Source organism: Toxotes jaculatrix, chromosome 15 (genome assembly GCF_017976425.1).
Source record: "Toxotes jaculatrix isolate fToxJac2 chromosome 15, fToxJac2.pri, whole genome shotgun sequence".
Taxonomy (NCBI): Eukaryota; Metazoa; Chordata; class Actinopteri; family Toxotidae; genus Toxotes; species Toxotes jaculatrix.
The window spans coordinates 9315546-9339260 of record NC_054408.1 but is presented as its reverse complement, the minus strand read 5'-3'; the positions used below and the strand labels follow the sequence as shown (position 1 = coordinate 9339260).

Sequence of the window (23715 nt, the reverse complement as noted above, 5' to 3'; positions counted from 1 at the left end):
TCTTAGAAAATTTCCTTTAAAGCATCGTGTGATTGGGTACTTACAGGGAAAATGCAGGCAGTGTCTATCTGGTACACTTGTCATATGTTGCAAAGAATCCCAGTGTAGCTTAGAGGGTGTTTGTGTGGTCAGCACATGAGCAATGCAATCTTTGGTTCCGCCTGTAGATGTCCATCACAGGTGCGCATACAATTTATTAATTATGGAGAGTAAACTTAGTTACACTTTAATCAAATCACAGCTTATAAATGCTGAACAATTGTAACTACTATGCAAATTAGCAAATACTTACCACCTGACCATAAACTATATAATAAATTGTAAACTAAAATGTCCAGTTTCATAATAATGTTTTAACTCACTATTCTGAACCTCTTTCTGTAAATCTAGCCTTTCAACCAACTGAACTCTCACAAAACAAGTGTGGAAGCAATGGTTGTACCTTAACCTGACCTAGACATTATAACCTTCATTTAAAATAGGATTTGCTGTACTATCAAATTGTATTCGTTTAAGGTGTTCTTCCAACTAAGTGTACTTTGTGTTCAAGAGTAACATAGCAATTGGGATTTAAAAAAAATAGTAATGCCAGTATTTAAGAAACTATTTTTTATCAGAGATTCAAAGAGCACCATTCACTCCTCATAACAGACAACCAAGGAAGTTATCTGTATGGACAAGTAATAGACTGTAGAACATTTATGTATATCTTTTGAAAATATGTTGAATTTCAGTATTCCTACTCCCACCTGATTTTTTTTCTTTCTCTGCTTCTTCTCTTGCAGATGTTCTGAAGGAGCTTGATGATGCTTATGAAAAGTATCGCCAGGAATCTGACTCACTTCAGAGGCGCAAGCTTCAGTTATCGATTCAGAGGGCGCTGATCCGCAGTCAAGAGCTCGGAGATGAAAAGATCCAGATTGCCGGTCAAATGGTAGGTAAAGACCACCCTGCTGCAGTTTCAGTGGAACTGCTCATTGGCAAACGTCCAGATCTGCTTGTGTGTAACTGAGGATAGAACAGTGCTTTTCTGTAACATTTGCATTCAGAAAAAAAAGGATTTTAATTTCACTGAAATCATTACCAGAGAAAACCTCTTTGGAGATTTGCAGGACTCTTGCAGTGAACTCTGAATCAGCTTATTACGGTTTCAGACTAAAGGCTTACCAGAAATATGACACCTTCCCCACTGACATTTGTTTGGTATGTCAAAATTGAAATATAGTTTATATATAGTTTAAGTAGTATTTTTAAAACAAACATTTGCCTTTATTTTAACTTCTAGAGAAGTGGTTCAGATGCATACCAAACAAAAGCAGACATACCTTTATAATAAAACACAAACATTCTGTTTCAGGTGGAGTTGGTTGAGAACCGAACACGACAAATAGACTGGCATTCTGAACGTCTCCTTTCCTCGCAAGAAGTCCCAGAGAGCCACGTTTCCACTGCAACATCCATGACAACGACTGCATCATCCATGATGTCCTCGTCCTCAGCCCCCCTCACTCCAGGCAAAACTGGCCACCATGACAAGAAGCGTGATGAGGTCACCCCGGGCTCAGGTGGCGCAGACAAGGCTGGAGGGAAACGCTCGAGACGTCAGAAAAATGGAGAAAATCGGGAAAGTTACGGGGGTCTGGATCACGCTGAGGAAGTGGGAGTGGGGGCATCCCGGGAAAAACGTGCCAAAACATCCTCTAAGAAGAAGAAACGGTCAAAAGGAAAGTCTGAGAGAGAAGTGTCACCTCCAGACTTGCCCATTGATCCCGATGAGCCAACATACTGCCTGTGTGAGCAGGTGTCCTACGGCGAGATGATTGGCTGTGATAACGATGAATGTCCCATCGAGTGGTTTCATTTCTCCTGTGTTGGGCTCCATCATAAGCCCAAAGGAAAGTGGTACTGCCCCAAGTGTAGAGGTGAGAATGAGAAGACCATGGACAAGGCTTTAGAAAGGGCCAAAAAGGAGAGGGCATACAACAGGTAGCTCGCTCTACCTGGCCCAGTGAACACTACTGCATAAAAATTTACTTTTATGTCGTCTTTGTTTCCATTTACCCGATAACACTGTTTAAAAAGAGTAAGGAATTGACAAGATTGATCTTGTACATAGTTATTTTTGTAACCGCTGCATAGCTGAGGAACAAGATTGCTCCCTCTCAGTTGGGATCATTTGTAAAGGACTGACACAGTACAGTACAACCTGCATGTTTGTAACCATCTGTCCTGCACTTGCATCCACCTTGTTTTCATCATGCATGCAGCATCACCCACTCCATTATATATGCTCAATTGATAAATAAAACATTTCTCGACAAAGAAGAATTTTATGATTTTTAACATCTCAGAAAGTGAAGAATCCCCAGAATCTTATAAATGTGATGCGATAATGCAGTGTACCATCACACTCTACTTCCTATTATATATCCCAGTATAGGGAGATATACTGTTCAGTGTTTACAGCAACAGTTCACAGTTGCTATAAACACTGCTCGTGATACTGGCTGCAAAGAGATCTCCACCTGAAGTGATTTCATTGTAAGTGATGGACAAAACACAAAGTCCTCGTTCTGAGATCTGACTTCTAAAGTTCAGCAAAAGCTAATATGAGGTTTCAGCAGTTTACATGGTTTAGCAGGTCTTCAAAAGTTTTACAAAGAACTGAATTCAGTTCCTGAAAAAAGTCAAAGTTGGTGAACCCTCCTTAAACCCTGAATTAAGTAATGACCTACTAAATAGTATTTATGTAATTTAGTGAACAATATTTGCAAGACTAGAGGAAATTAAAATGACTAACTTTGAACGATACCCACTCGCTTTGTCTAACACTGATTGCTGAAATCTCGTATTTGCTTTTGATGAACTTGAATGAATAATTGGGGAGTTACACCAACAAAAACAATCTTTTTCATGAGCATGAGAAGACAGATTTGAAAAATAAAAAGTGAATCTAAAATTCTAAAATAAAGCCAAAAAAAAAAAGTCCCAGAAAATCCCAAGGTGAAAACCTGCAAAGGTTTCACTTTTGTTATCTTTAATTTTGTTAATTTTGGTGCTCTACAAAACTGTATATTTCAAATTATACAGCCATAACAGCAACATTTCTGGCTTGTTAAATACTGATGCTGCTGCAAGATGTTAAATAAATCTTTACCCTAAAAAAATACTCTCATGTATGATCACTTTGGCCTGAACAAAAAGTCATGTTACTATATCAAGGATTTAACTGTCATGTTACACCATAATGTAACACATTATTACCTTTACAAGATCAAATAAAACCATGGCTTACCTTATGGGCTGTGCCACTGGTTGATTTGTAGGTCTTCTTGGAACATCAGTCTTAGATAAATTGAGACATGAGTCCTATCAGAGCAAGAAAAGTAATTTTTAAGTCAAATATTTAATTTGCATTTACAATTACCCCCCAAAAAAAACTTACCACATAAGGATGAATTGGCCTTTTTTTTTATTTACAAGTGCTGAAAAAAATGACATGGGAGACGACCAGTGCAAAATCTGTACATAAATTCAGTTGCAGGTTTCTTATATACATGAGTACTGAACAGGAACGTGAATACACTCTTACTGTCATGCATGTAACAGAGTTCACAACACAGCAAAAGACATGGTGTGAAAATGTCTGATTTAGTTGTAGTCCGTGATGCTCAGGCTGCTCATTCTCCCAAGGAAAGGTGGGGTGATCACACTGGAGCCCAGACAAACTGCCTTGTGAAAACAGACTTTACAGAACAGATCAGGGTCACAACAGAAGAGGAACCATGGCTTAACTGATACACCCTCCAAGACATTTAACATAATAAGTCATGGGGAGTTGTTACAGCAAGTTAGAACACACCAGAATTTTTGGGTAATGGCCCACAAGTCCATATTGACAAAACATCAAGGCAAGATTCAGCACATTTCCCCTGATGGACTGGAAAAGGGGGATAGTATAGAAAAAATAAATCCCTCCTTGCGGGTAAGAAAGAAAAAAAACATTCTATGAAGGGAAGTTTAAGGTAAAGTGCATAAAAGCTTAAAATCAAAAAGTTTGGGGGGCCCAAAAATTAAGAGGTACTCCACTAAAACTTGCAGCACACACAGCTTTACAATGGAGAGAGCAGCTATCAAGATTGTCAGGTCAACTGTCTCTCCAGCTTTGTTCTACGATGGCAGACACACGCTTCTCGTACTCCCGCTTGTTCTCCTGGTAGAGCTGGGCTGCCTGACTGTTGGCTGGACTGTTGGGGTTTGGTTCATCAAGCAGAGACTGAGGGAAAAGAGACCAAGTATTAGAGACTAAGGACCAAGGTTTAGTTATTTAGGGTTTTCTAAAAACTAAAAACTAGAGACTAAAAACAGAAATTGTAAGTGCAATTCTTTTTCACTTTGATACCACTGTAAAGTGAATACATTTGGCTTATTAATTTTACTTTTGGTTATACTAGAAAGTAAAACGACATATCGACACTCCTTACCTGAATAGATGTAAGAATAGAGGATACATCATAGGTGGGACTCCAACGATTCTGTAGGATGTCCAAACATATACTGCCGTCTGCATAGACTGTGGATAAAAACACAGTTATACACTACCCACAAATATCACTAACAATTTGCTGTGCCAGTATATAAGACAATATTCGTACCATTTGGATGAAACATCTTTGACACAAATCGCACTGTGGGGGGTTTGTTGGGGTATTCTTCTGTGAACTCTACAATCAGTTTAAATGTACCTGTAACAAAGACGGAAGACAAAAAAAATATTTTTGCAATTAGCAATTAATCTTGGCTGTCAGGTTCAGGTGAGGAATATTTTAAGGCAGAAAAAGTAACTTGCCCTACCCTGAACAAAACTCCTCTCTCACCATGAAAGGTTTCATATTACAGGTTTAACAACTACAACAAAACTCATGAAGAAGGATGTTCAAAGAGGAAAGAACAAAATGCTAGGCTATATACAGGATGGTAGCTTCTGATAACTAAAATACCTTATTTGTAATGCTTAGTTCAAAATAAATCAAGTTATAACAATGTGTTTCCTATTACTTAACTTTCATGAGATACTTCAAATTAGATTTGTGCGAATCTGAGTGTAACTTTAGGAAAATTACACAATAGAAAAAAACAAAAGATGAGTGGGTTGTTTAGGAACTGGTATCTATGTAGACATTCTAAACAGAGAGTTTGAATGTAGTAAAATTATTATGTTCAGCATGTTAAGCGTGTGAGGCAGAGACATTATCTCTTACTACACAAAATAAGTCCGGAACACAGCAAGATACTTACCATCCTCAAAAGGAGTTCCTTCAGGGCTGCGGGGTAGAGAAAAACGGGTATTCTGTTATTAATTTCACACTTCACACAAAAACTCACTAGATTTGTACTATTGCCCACTGATTGTATATCAATGTCTTACCCAAATATGACTGCATTCCACACCATGATGTTGTTTTCAGATGGGGCACCACTAACACCAGCTGGAGGATCCTCTTGTAGCCTTCATAACCATAAAATGAAAGAAAAAGGGTTATAACAGGACCTTGAAACAATAATTCATCAGCAGGAAACTAGACTTCTTCAGCCAGACAACAAAGTGAAACCCTCTTTAAACATTTAGCCTCAACCATATTTCATATAACTACCTACTGACCTGGCTGGTGGCAGGAACAGTGGACTTCTGTCCAGAGTAAGCAGACTCATTTGCCACATTAAAAAATCAACTTGATTGCTTTCTCAGCATGGTTGTGCAATTAACACATTTGACCCAGGTGATGTTTAGTATTTTTGGTTATATCACACTTATGTGTAAGCTAAATATAACACTTTTTTAAAGAGTGGAAACTATAACTTTAATTTCTTACACAATTAGCAACAAACTTTACACATATCTGCCTAATTCTGATACTGTCAGCTTTAATCTGTCAGCTACTTTAATCTGCATTTTAAAAAATGGATTATAAAAGCTTGTGAAAGGTTTCAATAACTTACCAGGAAATATTTGGTTTGAACTATAAACTCTTAATTACAATAATTTCCCACATTCACACATACTGGCTTAAACCAGACCATGTGTATATTAGCTGCGCTCCACACCACTCCCAATACTTGGAAAGACCTGTCTAAACCCCTGCAGGTCAGAGTCCTGTCAGAACTTAAAATACAAAATCTGAGGAATCTGAAGCTGCTGGAATGAAAACCTGTTTGAAGACAATGAAGTGACCAAGCTCATTTAAATTTAAATATGGAGGGATATATTTGCTCATAGTGGCAGACAGTGCAGATTGACTTCTAGGTAAAAAAAAAAAAAAAAATCCGCCCCGTTTTCGGTGGAGAAAGTGTTCTGTGACCGCTAGAAGAACGAGACAGTCTGATGCTGACTCCAGAAATACATTCCGATAATCACAGTGGCTTCCGACATGGCTTTGTGTTGTTTTTCTCACGATCAACACAATATATTCGTTAGCGATTTCAGAATAATCATTTATAACGTTATAATTTACAACATTAAATTCTGTTTCAGAGTAAATCTGCCCATAGTTACCGACCTTACACCTACCAAACTTCCGTATGGATTTCTCACAGCTAACGTTGATGTTGGTTAGCAACGTTCACATAGACGATAACGTTTAAAAACGGCAGGATTGAATCAACATGTTATAAGTTGCATCTTATGTACTTTGACCAAAGACAAAATAGTCAACCGGCCACTTGTCACGGAAATTTAAATGCTATCTGATTTAAAAAGCTGGGTAGCAGCCGTAAACGGTGACAGTGCTTCTACTGAACCAACCTGCTATCGATAGCACTGTTAGCTTCTAGCTACGGGCGAAGCGCCTCTACTAAATTAACATCCATTCACTTCAATGTTTCAGGTTCATCAATGCACAAGATAACAACACGGTGTTCGCGTCAAGACTATATTTAACCGTGGGGGTGACCAATCAATATGTTTAAAGTAAAAAAAACTTGCTAGCAATGATAAGCTAATGTAAGGTAAGCTAATGCTAGCTGTTTTTGACAAATCATAGCTAACCAACATCATTGGCATAATTTCTGACCATCAACTCACCGTTTAAAATCTCTCATAAGTCTTCTTCTGGCGGGGGTTGACATATTTTAACTTGTGAAAGACGTACTAACAACACCGACACGTTAACAGAAGCTTATTTTATGAACAACTTATGTTGTTTTAAAAGGTTATTAGACACCCCTACGGTAGCTCGACTTTTTCTCTCGATAATCCTGATTCTCTGGTTAGCCCAGCGAGGTTTACTGGGTGATACCATGTCATGGAAGGTGGGGGAGATTTGCGAGTGCCACGTTATACAAATAAATAATTTATGAGAATAACTGTACGAGCCTACGGTCTAGAGATCGCAAAATATTATCTGAATGGATCTGGTTATACACCAGTAAGATGCGAGTATGTACTACGTTCTTTTATTTAGAAGAATCTATTTTCACCCCTGTTCCCGTTGAGGGCGTCGTCAGTCACGTGGCGTGGCTGCAGTGACGTGATGTTTGTGCAGCGCCGCTGCGATGAAGGTCGCTCCCTGTGACAGGTGACTGTTAGCAGGGTACACGGCCACAGCTGTGCTCCTACACGTGAGGCTGGAGTGGAGAAGCCATATCAGTATACGGGATAAAATGGGCTATAACACGCTTGGTCATATACATATTGAGCCCTTCATAAAATTGCTTTGGCTTTAAGTTTTCAGACTTGATGTTTGGAAGCGTCTTAAATACCAAGTATCTTAAACATTTCCTGTTCAGCCAACAAAAGATATGTATTATTTATTACAGGATATGGATATATTTCATAAGTTATATGTTCATACGAAGCAGTCAAAAACAAAGACTGATCAAACTTTAACTTTTGCAAACCTCTGTTTAATTATTAATGAGTGACATGTGATGCACTTGCCTTGTCTTTATTAAGGTCTAGAGGGGGGCTCACCCCAGTTCTAGTTGAGACAAACAAAATTTAAGTATTGGCAGTGGTTCAATACAGATGCCTACTTTAGTGTATATCAGAATAAGGCTATTTTCAGATGAACCAAACTTTCATAAGCGAAACCAACAGTTTCTCTCTAACAACACAAACCAATATCCACTTTTTAATCAACTTTATCAGTTACAGATTTCAGATCCATCCACAACAATGGGCCTGCCCTTTACAACAACAAATAATAAATGAATGAATACCTGGACCACTCAATGGCTTTAAGGCAGATGAATGCTTGTTTAGGCTTACATGAGATTCAGGCAAAAAGGACGGCCTGCTAACTGGATCCTTTGTACTTTATGATCCATGGTAAAGAAGCATGGTGCTGAAGAGGGCATGGTCATACAGCTGCTCTGCTTTCACAGACTTCTGGTGCTCCATCTGGCTGCCTGCAGTGCTGTTGATCTCAGGTGAGTCACTGTAGATGTGTTGGTCATGGAGGATTTCTGCTGTTGGGTCATACCCAAATGGAAGCTGTGGTTGAATGTGACCATTTAAGGAAAGATCCTCACAGTGTCTCTCACCTGCCACTGGAAATGAGACAGACAGTCAGAGGGTATATGAATAATTAATTTGTGACCATTTTCCTGCTTTTCTCCTAAATAAATGCCAGTACGGGCAGATAAAAAAAAAAACACTGGACTGATTTTTGTTTTGCACAACTATCAACAAAGGTCATATGATCAGCTAGCTAAGTCATTTTGTGACCACATTTCAACACAGTTGATCACACAAGTTGATCAGTGAATTGCAAAATGCACTGCCGAGTCTTATGTAATCCAGCAACTACTGACCTGAGACCTTATTTTAAATAGGTCACATCCTGATCTGTGGTTGCTTCAGCATACAGTGCTGAATGACACAGTGGCCTAGTTCCGCAATGGTATTTAAGCTATTACACTAAGTCAGGAAAATCTTAAGTCTTCCAGACATGTTGGTATGCCATAATCCACAGCCCAACAGAAAGCAGGGGTGATTTAAATTGGAAACGTTTAGTCTAGTGAAATTATTTTCATGTTTACATTAATCTGATAATTATTCCACTTTTTCCACACTGCCATAAGGCCAGGACTTGACAAATGCACGAGAATACATCAAGAGAACAAAGGCCACCACAGTCACATTCATAAAATGTATCAACATTTAATGATTTCACACAATCACTGAGAACTGAAAGCTCCAAACTGAAGGACTGTATACTCAAATCTGGCATGTAAAACAACACACCTTTAACACGAAATAGTACTACAAAATACAGAAAGAAATTCCTTTACCACTAGCTATAAAAGAAAATGATGTACATTAGATTATTGTTCTAAATATTCAATACAGCTCAAGAAATAAGGCTTTTTGCAAAGTGTAGAAATCCATGCTAATTTTCTTGAGCAGTACTATTTATTCCTAACTACCAATTTCAAAATCAGACTGGGTATTATTATATAACATACAGATGTGCAAGCCCTGCTGGTTTCTTCAAAAAAAACTTAGCTAACACGCACACAGTAAACATTCACCATACTTGTAGAATCAATAAAACACACAGCCAAAACAAACACAAAGGAATTGCAGAGTAACAACAGAATTCCAAGCCCATGGATCTCTATGTCTTAATACACGACACCTACAAACTACAAAAAAAAGCTGCACAGTGAACCATTTATACTTTATAAGCTACATTCATGTTGGGATATGCTTTGGCATAAGGTAATTCTTAAATTTCAGACAGCATCATCTAGTACATGGTGGCAGTTTCCTCAGTGTATATCAAAGACTGCTTAGGCATACCATATCAACTTCTACGTAAATGTCTTCGTCAATCAAATCTTTAAAAATTGGAAACGCTTGATTTATTAAACTCAGCTGGGGGAAAAACATGTTCCTACAGAAAACCCTCTAATCGACATTTAGATTTTACATTTCATTAGTAAACTAATGGTACTCTTGTAGACACCTCTTAATAGAATTATAGAGTAACATTAAACTTTTTCTAACCTGTTATATGAGCATATTACATCTTTAGCCAGTCCAAAAGACAGTGAATAAGTCAAAAAGAAATGTTACTGAAATTCACTGATGTTTCCAGCACAAGGCCAATGACAGAATCTGCAGGTGACCAATAATGTTGCACCTTTTCCTACACTATAACAGAACAAAGTGTAATTTTCAGACTGATTCAACACTTCAGACTGATTTGAAACGTGACCAAGACTAATTTTTCCCCATTAAGCCAGTATGAACTTCATTTGCACTCGTGATGCAACCACACCAAGGGAATGCTAATAATTTTGTGTTATCTAAGATGTTGTTGTATAGTTGTGCAAAACAAAACTCACCTTTTTCTTATCAACCTAAAAAATAAAGAATACACAACAATTGTATGTGTAAGTGGACAAATACATCAAATATAACTGTATAACAAAGAACTCTTAGTACTTTTATCCATCTCAGCATGATCAGGTACATGGAAATGTATAAAATACAGCACACACACTGCTATACATCTTTCAAATGTAGCTTACCACCAAATCAAATGTATTGCATTATTCATGTATTATGCAAAATAAAAATTGCCAAGCCATAACAAAAAGATACACTGCACAAATGGAAACATTAGAGTGTGTTACTAAACACACAAGCCCTCTCTACAGGTAGGCATAAGAGTTGGTGCAGCGACAGGGGGTCTGCATTGATGCCACAGTGATGAGCTCCAGCTCTTTAGTTGCAGGGCTCGACCTGTTCTGTCCCCCCCGGTCCTCACACTCATCCATAGGCCCCGGCCCTTGAGGTGGTGCAAACCCATTCTGCCCAAATGCAAAGGGTCCTGGCCCACCTGAGGTTACAGTTGTTGCCAACTCCACGTTCATGCTCTCCGTCTGGGTCTCTCCAGCACCACCCAGTGGCCCATTCCCATTCAGCACTTCAGATGGCATGCCCAGACCTAAGAGAGAGAGATGCATCCAAAATGAAGCTATGACCGATATTTGAAACTTGGAACTTCAGTTTCAGCTTTCATTTTCTTGAAACATGCCAACAATACAGTGAACCAGTCTGCTGAAAACTATGCCACAATGGCACGCTCCTCTTGTTCTTCCTGCATCCATTTTAAAGGTGTTTCCTTTAGAAATTAAATTCAAACAGGATTTTTTCCTTAAATGTTTCCACCTGTTTATGCTAACTCAAATAAACATATATACACATAGAATCCGTGAACAGACATTTTAGCTTTTTATATATGACGTTAGACACAGCCCACATTGAGCTGTCCTATCTCTTGCCTCAAAATGATGTGCTTTTGTCCTACGAATAAGCTATATCTTAAGTAACTGACAAGCATTACAGGAAGTCCAGCAGTCCAAGCTAATAGTACATGTTCAAGCTTGAAAATACCACTGTCATCTTCCTTGCAAAGACATTAAAATCCAAAATGTCTAAAAACATATTTGAGTGGCTTAGAGACCTACCGTTAGGTCTAGCCTTCTTCACTGGGTTCACTTCCATGCCATCGAATGACCTCTTTCTGTTGGGCACGCCATTCAAGAAGCTGCGTCCCTGGATGGTGGGGTGAGCGTGGCCCCCATTCTGGGTCATGCCATTCAGAAAAACCCCGTTATGGGACTGAGCCATGTTTTGTTGGAAGTTCTGGGCATTGGAGAGAATCTCAGCGCACTCCTGGAATCCCTGGGCGTGGGCCAGGTCAGCAGCAGTCAGCCCACTGGCATTCCTCATACTGCACAACGGGAAGAAGGAGTGTTAGAAACACGTACTGTACGTTTGATTTACACAAATAAAAAACAAACAGAATAAGACACGCCCAAACGCACACACACAGGCACGCACACACAGACTCATTAAGCAAATACACACACAGACAGACATACAGATGTATAGAAATAGCCTGTGCTGCTCTACCCCCTCACATCGTCTTCGTCATCTTCATGAGAGATGACGATTGATCCCTTTTGGATCATCTGAATCTTCCATAGAACTTAACTCTTGAAACAGTTTCCAATAAATATACCTGCTGCAAAAGGACATGATTAAGACATCTGAAGGTATGTTCATTCTAATGAGTACCTGAAAATCTAATCTGACAGGATGACTGAATCCAAAGGAAAATCCAAAATTTCCACAGATGATGTAAAGAGCTTGACAAATGTGACACCATGGGGGGGTTTTGCAAAGGACTGAAAGTTGCGGTCACCTCTCATTTCCACCGGTGATAATGCTCAAGGATTTGTGCCAAAGATTTCTGCAATCACGCATCAAAATTCCAGCTCATGGTTTTGACATTTACCAAATGTGTGCTGCATTAAGTGAGCAAGTGCATCTGTGTATATGAATGCTTGATATATATGAAGACATTGTGTGAAAGTTTTATAAGGTTTACATGTATGTTTGAAAAAGAAAAAAAGAAAAGCCACACAACAGATCCTGTCAAAGCAAGATTGTAGAAATCTTCCAAACAAGTAAGAGATTCAGATGTTCTTGATCCAAAGTAGGCCAGGATGCAACGGACCTGTATCTTCAGAGGAAACGCCACAAAATGAGTGGTTATTAGGGAGAATGAAAGAAGAACCAAATGCAGCCATCAAGCAAAAGAAATCCAGATGTCGTCTTCTGAGAAGGTGAAACTATCAAGACCTAGTCTTCATCTTATTTCAAGAAAATACAGCAAGATGCTAAAAAAATAAGAGAAACGTCTGTGCTACTGTCAGAGACATTTGAGTCTGTGCACATACAGTTTTGTGTTAATCATATCCAGTTGCAGCAGGAATATGGTGATTCTCTGAGAAATAATGAATGAGCAAACAGTGCTGTGTCGTAGATTTCAGACTTGTACATGGTACAACAGTATGGAAGCAATTTCACTGGACCATAAAACCACAATAAACCACTAGTGTCATCAATGCAATTAAAACACAACATAACAATAAACTCTTTTGTAGGTTCTTGCTCCAGTTATTTAGTTAATAAATTGGAAGATACAGAATGATAACAAATTTTCCTGCCTCTGTTTTAATTAATGTGCAGAAACACAGCTGCTAGTCAGCTCTTGAGACATAGAAATATTCCACTAGCCAATAGATGCCTGTTAAGCTTAATGATGAGATTTTTCCTCCTATCCATTGGCCAGTTACAAAACAATACTGTACTTGTTCTGCGCCTAAATGTCATCACACTGCAAAATGAGTTCTCAAAGCAAACAGATATGTCTTTGTCAAAGAACTGGGACTCCTGGCCCACATCCAGGAACTTATAATTTAAAATGTGAAGAAAAAGAAATTAAAGCTTCTCCATCAGTAGACTATTTTATATACATAAAATACACTAATAAGAATAAGTAATATCTATCTGCAGTAAGTAAAACAGCATAGTTAATGGATATTTTAAGAACTACAAGGCTAAACACTTGTTTTATTCTATTCTGTTTTATTCTACTATTTTTGTTTACATTGCTAAAACCATGTGACACTGCCTTCCACACAGTGAGACAGCATTTTAGACGCACTGCTGCTGTTTGATCATTCATTTTGTTTACAACTTGTTCTTTCTCTGCATTTTTCTCTAAACAGTTGTGCAAAAAAGGAACATTTCAAGAACTAGTGCACATGAATAACATTTTTAAAGAATTGAAGATTTAAAAAACAAACAAAAAAGTAAAAAAAAAAACAAACAAAAAAAAACCACACAATATCTTGTTGCACATTACCCGTCCCCTTCAAAATTAACGCTTCCAAGGGATTTTTCCAAGAGATTACATTTATCCTGAAAACAATTTTGTGATAAGGTAGAAGCATCGGTCTCACTCTAAGGAATAGAAATTTTAGTATTTAAAGTACAGACCAGTGGTATCAGTAAATAAAACATTATCATAAACTAAATCACTTTAAGGAATTTTCTGTATTCTTTTATCCTTTAAGCAATAATCAGACACTGTCAGCTACATTTGTTGAAATTCTTTCCATTTGTCCACAGGAAGTGCAGCGGTTAATGTGTGCTGCCCTCAGATCAAGTCCTACCACAGCCTTCCTGCCTCTGCAACTCATGCTTAAGTTCAACTTTTAAGCACTTAGAAATATGATACTCATGGCGACTATGAAGTCCCCTCATTTTAGGGAGTAAAAGTCTCATGTTTATTGACAAATAAGCCATTGCAGAAACTCATACAGTCTTATTTCAGTCATGTTGATTTTCAAGTGCTGTAGCATTACAACAGCAGATGTTTTTTTAAAACGCACATTTTTTGTGTTTTGAATAGACAAAAAGACAAGCTAGACAATCTGACCCAAAGTACCCATGAGCATCTGAACCACCTTAAATAACTGACTCAAATCAAATGAAAATCCTCAGCACATTTCTTCAGTAAATCCCAAAGTTTTTTCCATAACCTTTATTCTATTCTGTAGCTTAACTTCCAACATTAATTTGTTTCCTTTCCTTCTTTCACAATTAAAATTTTTCTTTGACCTTCTTTTCACTTTAATTATTAAATGACCCCTGGATAAATTAAACGCAATAATCCCTTTATAATAACCAAAAAAAATTAAACAGCTATTCCTTTGATGAGACCTGACATCTACAGTATGCACTGAACCAACAAAATGGATAAGTGTGGATAACACTAATTAACCCGGGTTTAATATGGAAATTTAAAAAGGAAGCGTTAATTCTTTGTAAATGCCTGGTATGCTTTGCTTTTCCGTCCTAAGCACACAATATGTATCTTCTCTAACTATCGTCTAACCTTCCAGAGGCAGCCTATTATCATGCTACATGTTGACATGGGACTCACGTGATTAAACCTGTCCATATAAAAGGCTCCTATGGTTAGTTCACAAAATCAAAAACAAATCATAAAATAAAAACAAAAGACTAGATACAGGAACAATCATGGATAATAAGCAAAGCATGCAGGTCTAAAACTTTAGTTTTGATTCATAAAAAACCTAGCATTAAAACCAATCACCGCAAGAAATACCTCAACAGTTTGCCAGTGTGTAGATAGGAAGCGATAGTGAGAACACTCAATGCCACAACAGTGCGGCTATCCCAGGGAACGGGGCAGACTCAGCAGTGTCTATTCTCCCCCTTTCTAGGATTACTTGAAAAAACCAAGTCATTTCCAATTCAATGGCTGCAAAACATTAAGACGTACGGTTCTGTTTCTGTTAACAGTATAGAAAACTTTTTTTTGTAACTTATTGTCACTTTCATAAAGGAAAAGGTGACAAAGATTAGATGTCAAAACAGACTATGATACTGTATAGGGTTAATACTGTGACATACAAAATAAAACATTTCTGTGTATAAAGTAAAAATATTTGGTACAGTGAAATGACAGTGAATAACCATTGCAACAGGATGAGTGTTAGCATTAAACAGTGAATAATTCAGTACATGATGTTATGCAGATCTAACCCATCTCACTCAGCTGCTCTAAGCCTCTGTCTGCACTACTCTCATCACCAGCAGCCTCTAAACACTGCCCTACCTGCTGATAGCTTTCTAATGGACCACCCTAACACTTTGAGGCTCATGACAAAAAAAAAAAAAAAAAAAAAAAAATACTGACAATAATAATGACAAAGCCTGTTTTAGTAAACTTTTGAAAATCAGCAAATTAGTTCAGCAAATTAGAAAAAGGTCTTTATATATATATATATATATATATATTTAAGGTTGTTTGAACTGACCTACATTACATTTCGAGGTGGGTCCCATGGAAAAGTATTGCTAAATATTGTTGCAAAAGGTAAAAGTTAAGTCTGTTTTGGTCCCATTAAGTCCAGTGGCTTTTAATTTTTTTTATGTTTTGTGTGGGAAAATTTTTAAAATATGTGAGGTCTTATGTTGTAACAGATTTAACTTAGATACAAGAACCAGGAACAAGGAATTCAACAAGAGAATTTAGCCTCATTAGGATTATATGGAGATATGAGAAGAGAAAATGGGCAAGTGAGAGGTTTTTTCATTCAGAGTGGACCACAAGAAGACGGAAAGAATGTTCCAGTCTTTCCCAACTAACATAACTCAGAAGTGACCCTGCTGTCCCAATGAAAAGCTATACTCAATATCTAATGGGACAAAGATATGCATCGCATGAGGGTAAGAACTCTTCCCTCTTCTGTCAGTCAACAACATTAGTCCCTCTGTCCAGAACCAAGGCTCTGCAGTAGAAGAGTTTGTAAGAAAATGAGTGAATGAAGATGGGCGGGCTATAGGAAATGGGGAGATGTAATCCACTGAACACAGATTTCCTCAAGTGGTTTCCAACCATGACTGGTATAGTAAAAAGCTCCAGCAATTCTGTATAGCCAATGTTTCATGTAAATGTATAAAAGCCTCTGAGGGTGAAAGCTTTAGCTCATATTTTAGATTATGAAATGCATTCAGATATTTCAAAACAGATCAGATATCAGGCCCCTGATCTCCTCAAGCCCACAGTCAGCCATCAGGTGCTGTTGGCCGATAATTTGATCCTCTGTGGCCTGTAGTTATGTGACGTGTCCAGAGCCACAGTCAGCCTTTATCAGCAGCTGTTCAGGACAACTGGGTGTGTTGAATCAGTAACAGAGGCAGATGGTGAGAGATGGTTCACTAGCTGTTCTATCTAATGAATCAGAGATGACTCCATTTAATGCGATTTCTCCTCCCTTCTACTCCACCTCGTTTTTTTCTTCCACAAGCTATGGGCCGAGTATGCCAGAGCAAAGAAGAGCAGCAAAGTGTGCCAAAGAAAAGTCCTGGCAGCAAAATGTGCCAAAGTCCTGGCAGCAAAGTGTTCTAAAATATATTCCAAGGACACAGGAGAAGCAAGGTGGCATGAGGGGACACAAAGTGTTTGAACAGAAGAGCAGAGGCCCCTTAACTCAAGAATCTTTGCAAGGGGAGTCCACAAGCAAAACTGTAAGCAGAGGAGAATTCAAGCAAAAAAAAAAAAAATCTATTTCAACAACAAAGTTTAGCGCCCAGTGTCCATATCATTAATGGAACACAGACACGGAAAATCATGCTTGTACAAAGCCATAAATATAGTAACATCACTGTTAAAGGTTAAAGGGTAAAGATTTGGAAACATGACCAATGATGTTGACATAAGAGTCATATGAATGACTCCACTGGACATTAAAAAAATATAAATGAGAAAACTTCCCTGGAGTTCATCTTATGAAATAATGGAGGAAAAAAAGACTCCATTATAGTGTGTCTGTGTGCATTTGTCAGTGAGTCAGTGGGTGAATGCCAGAATTCTTTCTGCCTGGCATTCACCCTCATTACTAGCAGAGAGAAAGACTTATTTCCTTTGTAGCTTCAGCTATTACATTGCAACAGGCTCCACTGTAAACTGTTTTTTTTTTTCAGATTTTTGCTGTGGATGGCAGCACAGAACTTCATAGTCAACTGATGACAGAACCCACCACACACATATGGCCAGAAAAATGGCAGAGATCTTAGAAGGAAAATTGAGAGCATGTAAAATGTTCATGTTACCTTGAAAAGGGATGTTCCTAAAATCTGTTCCAGGTTTTAGCCTGGAATGAAGGAAAGACTCACCAGGAAAAAACTAATTACAGGCACAATATTCATGAAGTTAAAAATAAACTATAATTTATTATTAATATTGTGGATTTGCTGAAATTTTATGGCAAATCAAAAACAGGTTGTAACAGCTGTAAAGGCAAATCTACAACCCTATTTATCTAAATGAGTCTTGCATTTATGCTACTACTAAAAAACATTAAAACAAGATAGTAATTAGAGATGTATTTAGGATTATGATCGGTTATGAGGAAATATCAATTTCTAAACTACTTCATTATTACTTCTTTAAATAAATGTTTTAATTAAAAATTTTTCAAATGTTTAAATGTTATGTATTTTTTTTTCAAAAACACATTTGAAATAATGTACACATAATAATCATAAAATTATATTCCAAAGTGTTTTTTACTGTGCAACACAAAATATTCTACATTACACAAGCAATAAAATATGAATTCTCGAAATGGCCTATATTTCTGTTTTGGTGATATGTTTATATATTTATAGACTCTTTATTTCATTTTGATTGGAAAATCAAGATATACAAGATATACTTGGTTTTAAAATTATTTTCAGCTTCAGGTTTTTTGGGGGGGGGGGGGGGGTTTAAGGTCTAAAGTTAGCTTGTCATGAGCCTCATTCCCACCTGAGTTCCCTCCTAGTTGTGCCCCACTACATTTCTGTAATAACTTTAAAAAAAATTACTAATAGTAAACTAAACTAAACACAATATCTGTAATCTGCAGGGGGGGAAAAATCACATATCATTTTCATCATAAATATTACTCATCAGCTGATAACCAAATGCACATTGAATGATGACAACAAGAAATGAAGCAATTATTAAAAATGTCTGCACTAAAGCATTGCATTTAATTTGCTGAAATAGCCAAAGCAACCAGGTGTTTCTGATGCCATGGAAAGTTAAGTTTTAGAAAAAAAGCTCATCAACCTGGATTGAACGTCTGACTTGAACTGACTCGTTTGCCAGGGTCAATGTTCATCCATTACATTTTTTTTGTAATTTCTTCACTTTTAGTTGGCGCCTGTTGTTCTTAGGGGACATCAGTCTCTAAAACTATGAGGAAGAGATTATACATTTGTGCTTCAACCTTTAAAAGGGTGTGTTAGCGTCGTTTGCATTCCTTTTTGAAACCAGAGGTAACTAGACGCCCAAAGTAAACAGTACCAGTGTCAGACTTTGTTTATTATTATCAAATACAAATGCCTTTTCCTCTCATGCTAACATGTGCCTAATAACTATGGCATATATCATGAACTCCAATGTATTTGACCATGTAATGACCATTTTCTCTAATGATGGCACAAAAACACACAAAGGTTACACACAAACTGTGCATCTGTCAACTCCCTGGTTGATTTGGATTTTTCGACTTCAATGGGATCAGAAAAAAAAGTCATAAAGCTTTGCTGCAAAAAATGAAACTGCAAATAAAGCATTAATAATTTAGAATGAACCAGTCAGTGGTCAGTCTACCATCTTAACTGGTAGATCTATTGTTAAAATAAGAAAAGAATAAGAAAAGAATTCCACAATTATGTTTCACCTCCCTGGAGGTCTTGGATCTAAATTTAGGAAAGACGAAAGACGAGCTGTGTCTCTTATGCCTTTATTCATTGCTGAGTTAAACCAACAATAACATTTTCTATAAATGGAATAATTCTGACAAAGCACAAAAGCAGCTGCCAACTATAAAGGTGTAGCTGAGCATTACAACCAAATCCTAAAATACTATAATATAACAGGGAGATCTGGGCTGGATAAATTAAAACTGTAACATTTATTGTCTCATGATCCATATTTACCTATTTTTATCTTATAATATTTACCAATATCATTCATTGTATTCTTCAAGTCAAACGACACATAAAAGTAACAAAGGTCTCAACAAGACTAGGAAATTTGGTTTTGCAGTTTGTGTGAAGTCTCCCAAAAACGTGAAGCATGAAAACAGTATCATGTGATCTATACAGTTTCATTCTATGCAACAGAAATATAATCTTTTCTTCCTGACAGTAAAAATGGCTTCAGAAAAAGAGGCAATGTGCATTTGGTCATCCAGTCAAGCTGTTTATGTAAGACACTAACCAAAACAAATGTTAACAAAGAAAACCACACTCTAGATTTAACAAAGATCATGCAATATGGCCTACTAGGCTAAAAACAGTTTAACAACCTTTACATTAAGTTGTCCTCATGTTTGAATAATAATCCTGCTGGATTTACAGGTGTTAATTAACATCAAAGGCACCGTGCCAAGTTAATAATCAACTTTTATTCAAACACAGCTCTACCTCAAATCACAAAGGTAATATAAATGTGTCTGCTGAAAGTGAATGTAAGGAACTTAAGAATTATTCTCTATGAGCTCAGTATGTCTGTAGCTAATATTATTACACACAGAGGGCAACTTAATGTGAATTGTTGCAATGATAAACAACAATTTCAAGGAATAACAAAATGTGTCACATTTTCAAGGGAGCACCATCAATTCTTATACTACCTAACAAAGCATCTCATGATCAAACTGTTTTCAGTATTTCAGCCACAGTTTATCATTCTGTAACAGAAACTGTCACAAGCTAACTAGGACTCAACTTTCTAGTTAAAATTCCTCACTATTTAAGAAACTGCAACACCATCAGCTCATGACTTAAAACATGCTGGGAGATGTAAATGTTTTCCACATTTTTTTGGGTGTACAATTTTACCACCAGAATTAAACATATAACTTCAAAGGACTAATTCTGTACTCAGTTCGATCTTATGTAGAGATGTACAGTGTGTATACTCAATTTCTGACAGTATCAACAGGGCTGTTTACAGCGACATACAGTATACAGCTCAAATTTATTTACGGTTAAGTTACTATACTAGAGCAGCTTCTTTCTGGCTGGGTATGTGTGAGACAGCCATTGTCTCAAAAATGTAATGTTCCAAATTACTTAAAAGTTTACGTCAAGATTTGTTCAGACCTTTAAAGTTAGTTTGCAGATTCTCTAACTTTCTTATCTGCAACATTCTGGAATCTGCACCTAAATCCAGTATTTAAAGTTCATCACTGCTCTGATCTGAGTTTGGTGGTGATCCCTTGCAAAGGTGTAACTGAGAGGTTGGATAGTACAGAGGAAAAAGAAATGTGGACACAGGACTGATCACAGGACTTACTCAGCTTTCGCTCCCTGAATCAAGAGAGCGTTGATACACTCCAGACTGCCCGCACGAGCAGCCTTGTGGATGGGCGTCTCGCCCACATAGTCCTATGTGATGACAAAAGACTGCAGTTATACACACAGAAAAGGATGACTACGCTTTGCACAAGAACAGTATTACGAACCCAAATACTTTTCAGTTTCATATACTAAAATATATGCATGATTAAGTTTTTAAATCAAATACATATACATTTCATATACAAATTTTAAATCTTTTACATTTCCGCAGTTAGAAAACAAACTCCAGGAATGATAAGAGGGTGTAACTCTGCAGGGCAGAGCCTGAACTTTTCACCCAGGCTTCACCACCCACACACATTGACGGTTACACATTAAGAGTGCAGATGGAAGAGAAGGGAAAAAAAAAAAAAACATACACCAAGAGGGCTGTGTCTAACTACAATGCAATGTGGACTGTGCTCACATACTACACTTTTCCACTATCCCAACAACAGCCAGGACAAATTATTATAAGAACAAAAGAGAGAAGTTCAAAAATCCAAGATTTACCCCAGGTGTTTATTTCAACATACGCTGAGCAAATTCAGAGCCAATTGTTAGTAGTGTGTCTCATGATGACGACAACACGTTATGTCATTGTGACCTACTAATCTGATTTCTCTCAACAGTGCAGCGCAGCATAAAATATAGCCCCAGTGCCTGAGTCTGTGCATGAAAATACATGAGGAGGTAAGGACATGACGGGTAAAAAGCATAACAGTCACAGAAAATGTGGCAGACACACATTATCTGAAAATAGGTCAAGTGGAGGGGTAAGTAGTAACAATACACTGTGAGGGTCGTGACCCCAAGTTAGAATGATCCTCCTTGATGGGATCAGACTGAGCTCCACCGCTCACACAGCTCTGCTCTTTTTACTCACACATTTGTACCTCTGTCAGTATACCTTTTAATTTTTTTTAATGTAAAGGTGATTCACTGTCAATGCTGAATCATATGTAATTTTGAGATGGGCTGTTTTCCTTGTAGCGCAGTCAGTATACTTTGTGAAAGATCATGTTCACATGATTCTCTTTGGGAAATGTCAACATGGAAAATTATTAGGAACTCTCTTGACTTGTTGGGTGATTTTCAAAGACCCAACCAAACTATTCAATTTTCTGATGTACAGTGTGCAGGCATGTGTTGAGTGTGCATCGGGTGCAATACCTGTCTGTTAATATCTGCACCAGCTTGGAGTAGCCATAACAAGCACTCAGGGTGGCCCCCAAATGCAGCAATGTGAGTGGGCGTCTGTGCAAACCTGGAGGTCACCGCATTCACACCACAGCCCACCTGAACCAGACGCATCACACACTCCAACTGTGTAGAAACAAGGGCGATGCATAGAAAGTCAGACAGACTATAACATGTCCCGTGAGTCATTCATTGCTTTCGAAGAAGACACTGGGCAGGTAGAAACAAGTATAGTACCAGGAGGTTAGGAGGCAAAAATGTAACTCAATATCCAGCCTTTTATCCTCAGCCCTTATGTTTCTTTCTTTGGGCATGCATCCAATGTCTCTGCAAACTGTAGGCCTGCCCTTTCCGAAGTGCAGTTAGTGTAAAAACAAATCTTAGCACAAATATGCCTGCGTGTTTAGGCGAGGTGAATACACAGTTCTTTACAAATGAGTCATCAACGTTTAAAGTTGCCTTGAAAGTTGCTTTCAATGTGCCACATTCTCAAAAATAAAGCCCACAGAGGTACATAAAACATGATAAACCAACCAACTGGTGTTGAATTATTTTAAGGTTAAGCGTTTACTGATACAGACGGCGTTTTGATTAAGTTAGCCGACGTAAATGTTTTATTTTTTTTTTTGTAACGCTGCAGTTTCTTTGTCATCTACCGGCCACTAGGTTAATGTTAATATTTTCCCGCTTAGTGTAAGCTTTTACTCACAAGACCTTACCTGTATTTTATTGTAAAAACAAATAGCTAGTTCTAGCTGGAGAACAGTAACAGTTTAACGCTAATAGCCCATTGTCTGACTCCAGTTAACGATGGCTGCTCTTTAGTCTCATCAGCTAGCAGTTAACATCAGGAAATGGCCGAGACGAGGCTTATGTCGGAGAGCGCTGGCACTCGTTCTGGACACTGTTTCTCCGAAATGTGCAGTTACAGAAACCCGGCCAGTCAAACACAAAGCTTGCGAGCTACCTTTCCGAAATGTGAGGCCCAGTGTATGGGCGTCCAGCCGTAGAAGGTGTCCTCCACGGTGAGGTCAGTCGGGTTTGAGGTGCACTGAAGGAGGGAGCACAAGGCACCGACATCTCCATCCCTGCACGCCCGATGGAGAGGGAAGCGGCTGTTTAAGACCTCCTCGCTCGAGAATCCAGACTCCACTCCCACCGACATTGTTGCAAAACGGAGCAAAACGATCAATGGCAGCTAACTACTTCTGAACAGGCGACAATACGCGTGACTAACGTTTGATTCTAGTCGCTGATGGGGTGCCTGTGAATCAGGACACACGCCACCCTGGCTGGTGCGTCTTTCTGCCTAACAACACAAAGCAGACCAGACGGGGCAGAGCACGCGCCGAAGTGAAACTTAAGAAACGCCGAGTGAGTCGCAAACTCCGGACTGGAATTCACATTCCCGACTCTCCACCGCTTCTACTGGTTGAAGTCACCCCGCCAAAAATAAAAAAAACGACGGAGTACTTTCTACTGGTATTTTTCCGAGTTCGATTTACTCTGCTTCTTACTTCCTCTGGAAAATAGCCATATGCCGGCGTCTCATTTCAAGTTGGATTTTGCGGATTAAATATCAACTGTTGATGTATATTTTATCAGCCGCAGCTGGCTGGTTTGAAAATGCCGCTTCCGTCTCCTGATTGACGTTTCCGGCTGACTCCCATGAAAACAAGAAATCTGCCAAAGCGCTTCAAAGGTGCCTAGCAACGGCTGCC

General features: G+C 38.1%; 3 protein-coding genes across 3 annotated transcripts in view; 1 reads left to right on the top strand and 2 right to left on the bottom strand.

Moving 5' to 3' along the window:
* The window catches only part of ing1 (inhibitor of growth family, member 1), a 31503-nt gene extending 28460 nt beyond the window's left edge, over positions 1–3043 (top strand). The window contains exons 3-4 of the mRNA XM_041058114.1: positions 786–934; positions 1358–3043. Of these exons, the coding sequence (XP_040914048.1) occupies positions 786–934; positions 1358–1990 (782 nt within the window). The 3' untranslated portion in view covers positions 1991–3043. The remainder of the gene's footprint in view (positions 1–785; positions 935–1357) is intronic.
* Positions 3044–3438: 395 nt separating this feature from the next.
* ube2al (ubiquitin conjugating enzyme E2 A, like) lies at positions 3439–7258 on the bottom strand. Its single transcript, XM_041058041.1, has 6 exons — positions 7082–7258; positions 5429–5509; positions 5299–5324; positions 4656–4745; positions 4485–4573; positions 3439–4276 (listed from the first exon to the last, which is right to left on the bottom strand). The coding sequence occupies exons 1-6, from the start codon at positions 7123–7125 to the stop codon at positions 4148–4150; spliced, it is 459 nt and encodes a 152-aa protein (XP_040913975.1). The 5' UTR covers positions 7126–7258; the 3' UTR covers positions 3439–4147.
* A 628-nt stretch (positions 7259–7886) lies between these two features.
* Positions 7887–23509, bottom strand: ankrd10b (ankyrin repeat domain 10b). The gene is made up of 6 exons (XM_041056688.1): positions 22962–23509; positions 21968–22120; positions 20751–20842; positions 11479–11744; positions 10848–10955; positions 7887–8547 (listed from the first exon to the last, which is right to left on the bottom strand). Exons 1-6 carry the CDS (start codon positions 23157–23159, stop codon positions 8315–8317), a joined length of 1050 nt encoding a protein of 349 aa, XP_040912622.1. The 5' UTR covers positions 23160–23509; the 3' UTR covers positions 7887–8314.
* Positions 23510–23715: the final 206 nt, after the last annotated feature.

What these genes read in the sequence shown, in the direction of transcription:
- ube2al (XM_041058041.1), bottom strand. Translation starts at nt 7,125, where the DNA reads ATGTCAACCCCCGCCAGAAGAAGACTTATGAGAGATTTTAAACG. An exon ending in TGGAATGCAGTCATATTTGG is followed by an intron (nt 5,325 to 5,428) that starts GTAAGACATTGA and finishes TCTACCCCGCAG; the next exon opens with CCCTGAAGGAACTCCTTTTG. An exon ending in AGGAACTCCTTTTGAGGATG is followed by an intron (nt 4,746 to 5,298) that starts GTAAGTATCTTG and finishes TCTTTGTTACAG; the next exon opens with GTACATTTAAACTGATTGTA.
- ankrd10b (XM_041056688.1), bottom strand. Translation starts at nt 23,159, where the DNA reads ATGTCGGTGGGAGTGGAGTCTGGATTCTCGAGCGAGGAGGTCTTAAAC. An exon ending in ATTCAGGGAGCGAAAGCTGA is followed by an intron (nt 11,745 to 20,750) that starts GTAAGTCCTGTG and finishes CCCGTTGTGCAG; the next exon opens with TATGAGGAATGCCAGTGGGC. An exon ending in GGCAACAACTGTAACCTCAG is followed by an intron (nt 8,548 to 10,847) that starts GTGGGCCAGGAC and finishes TCTCATTTCCAG; the next exon opens with TGGCAGGTGAGAGACACTGT.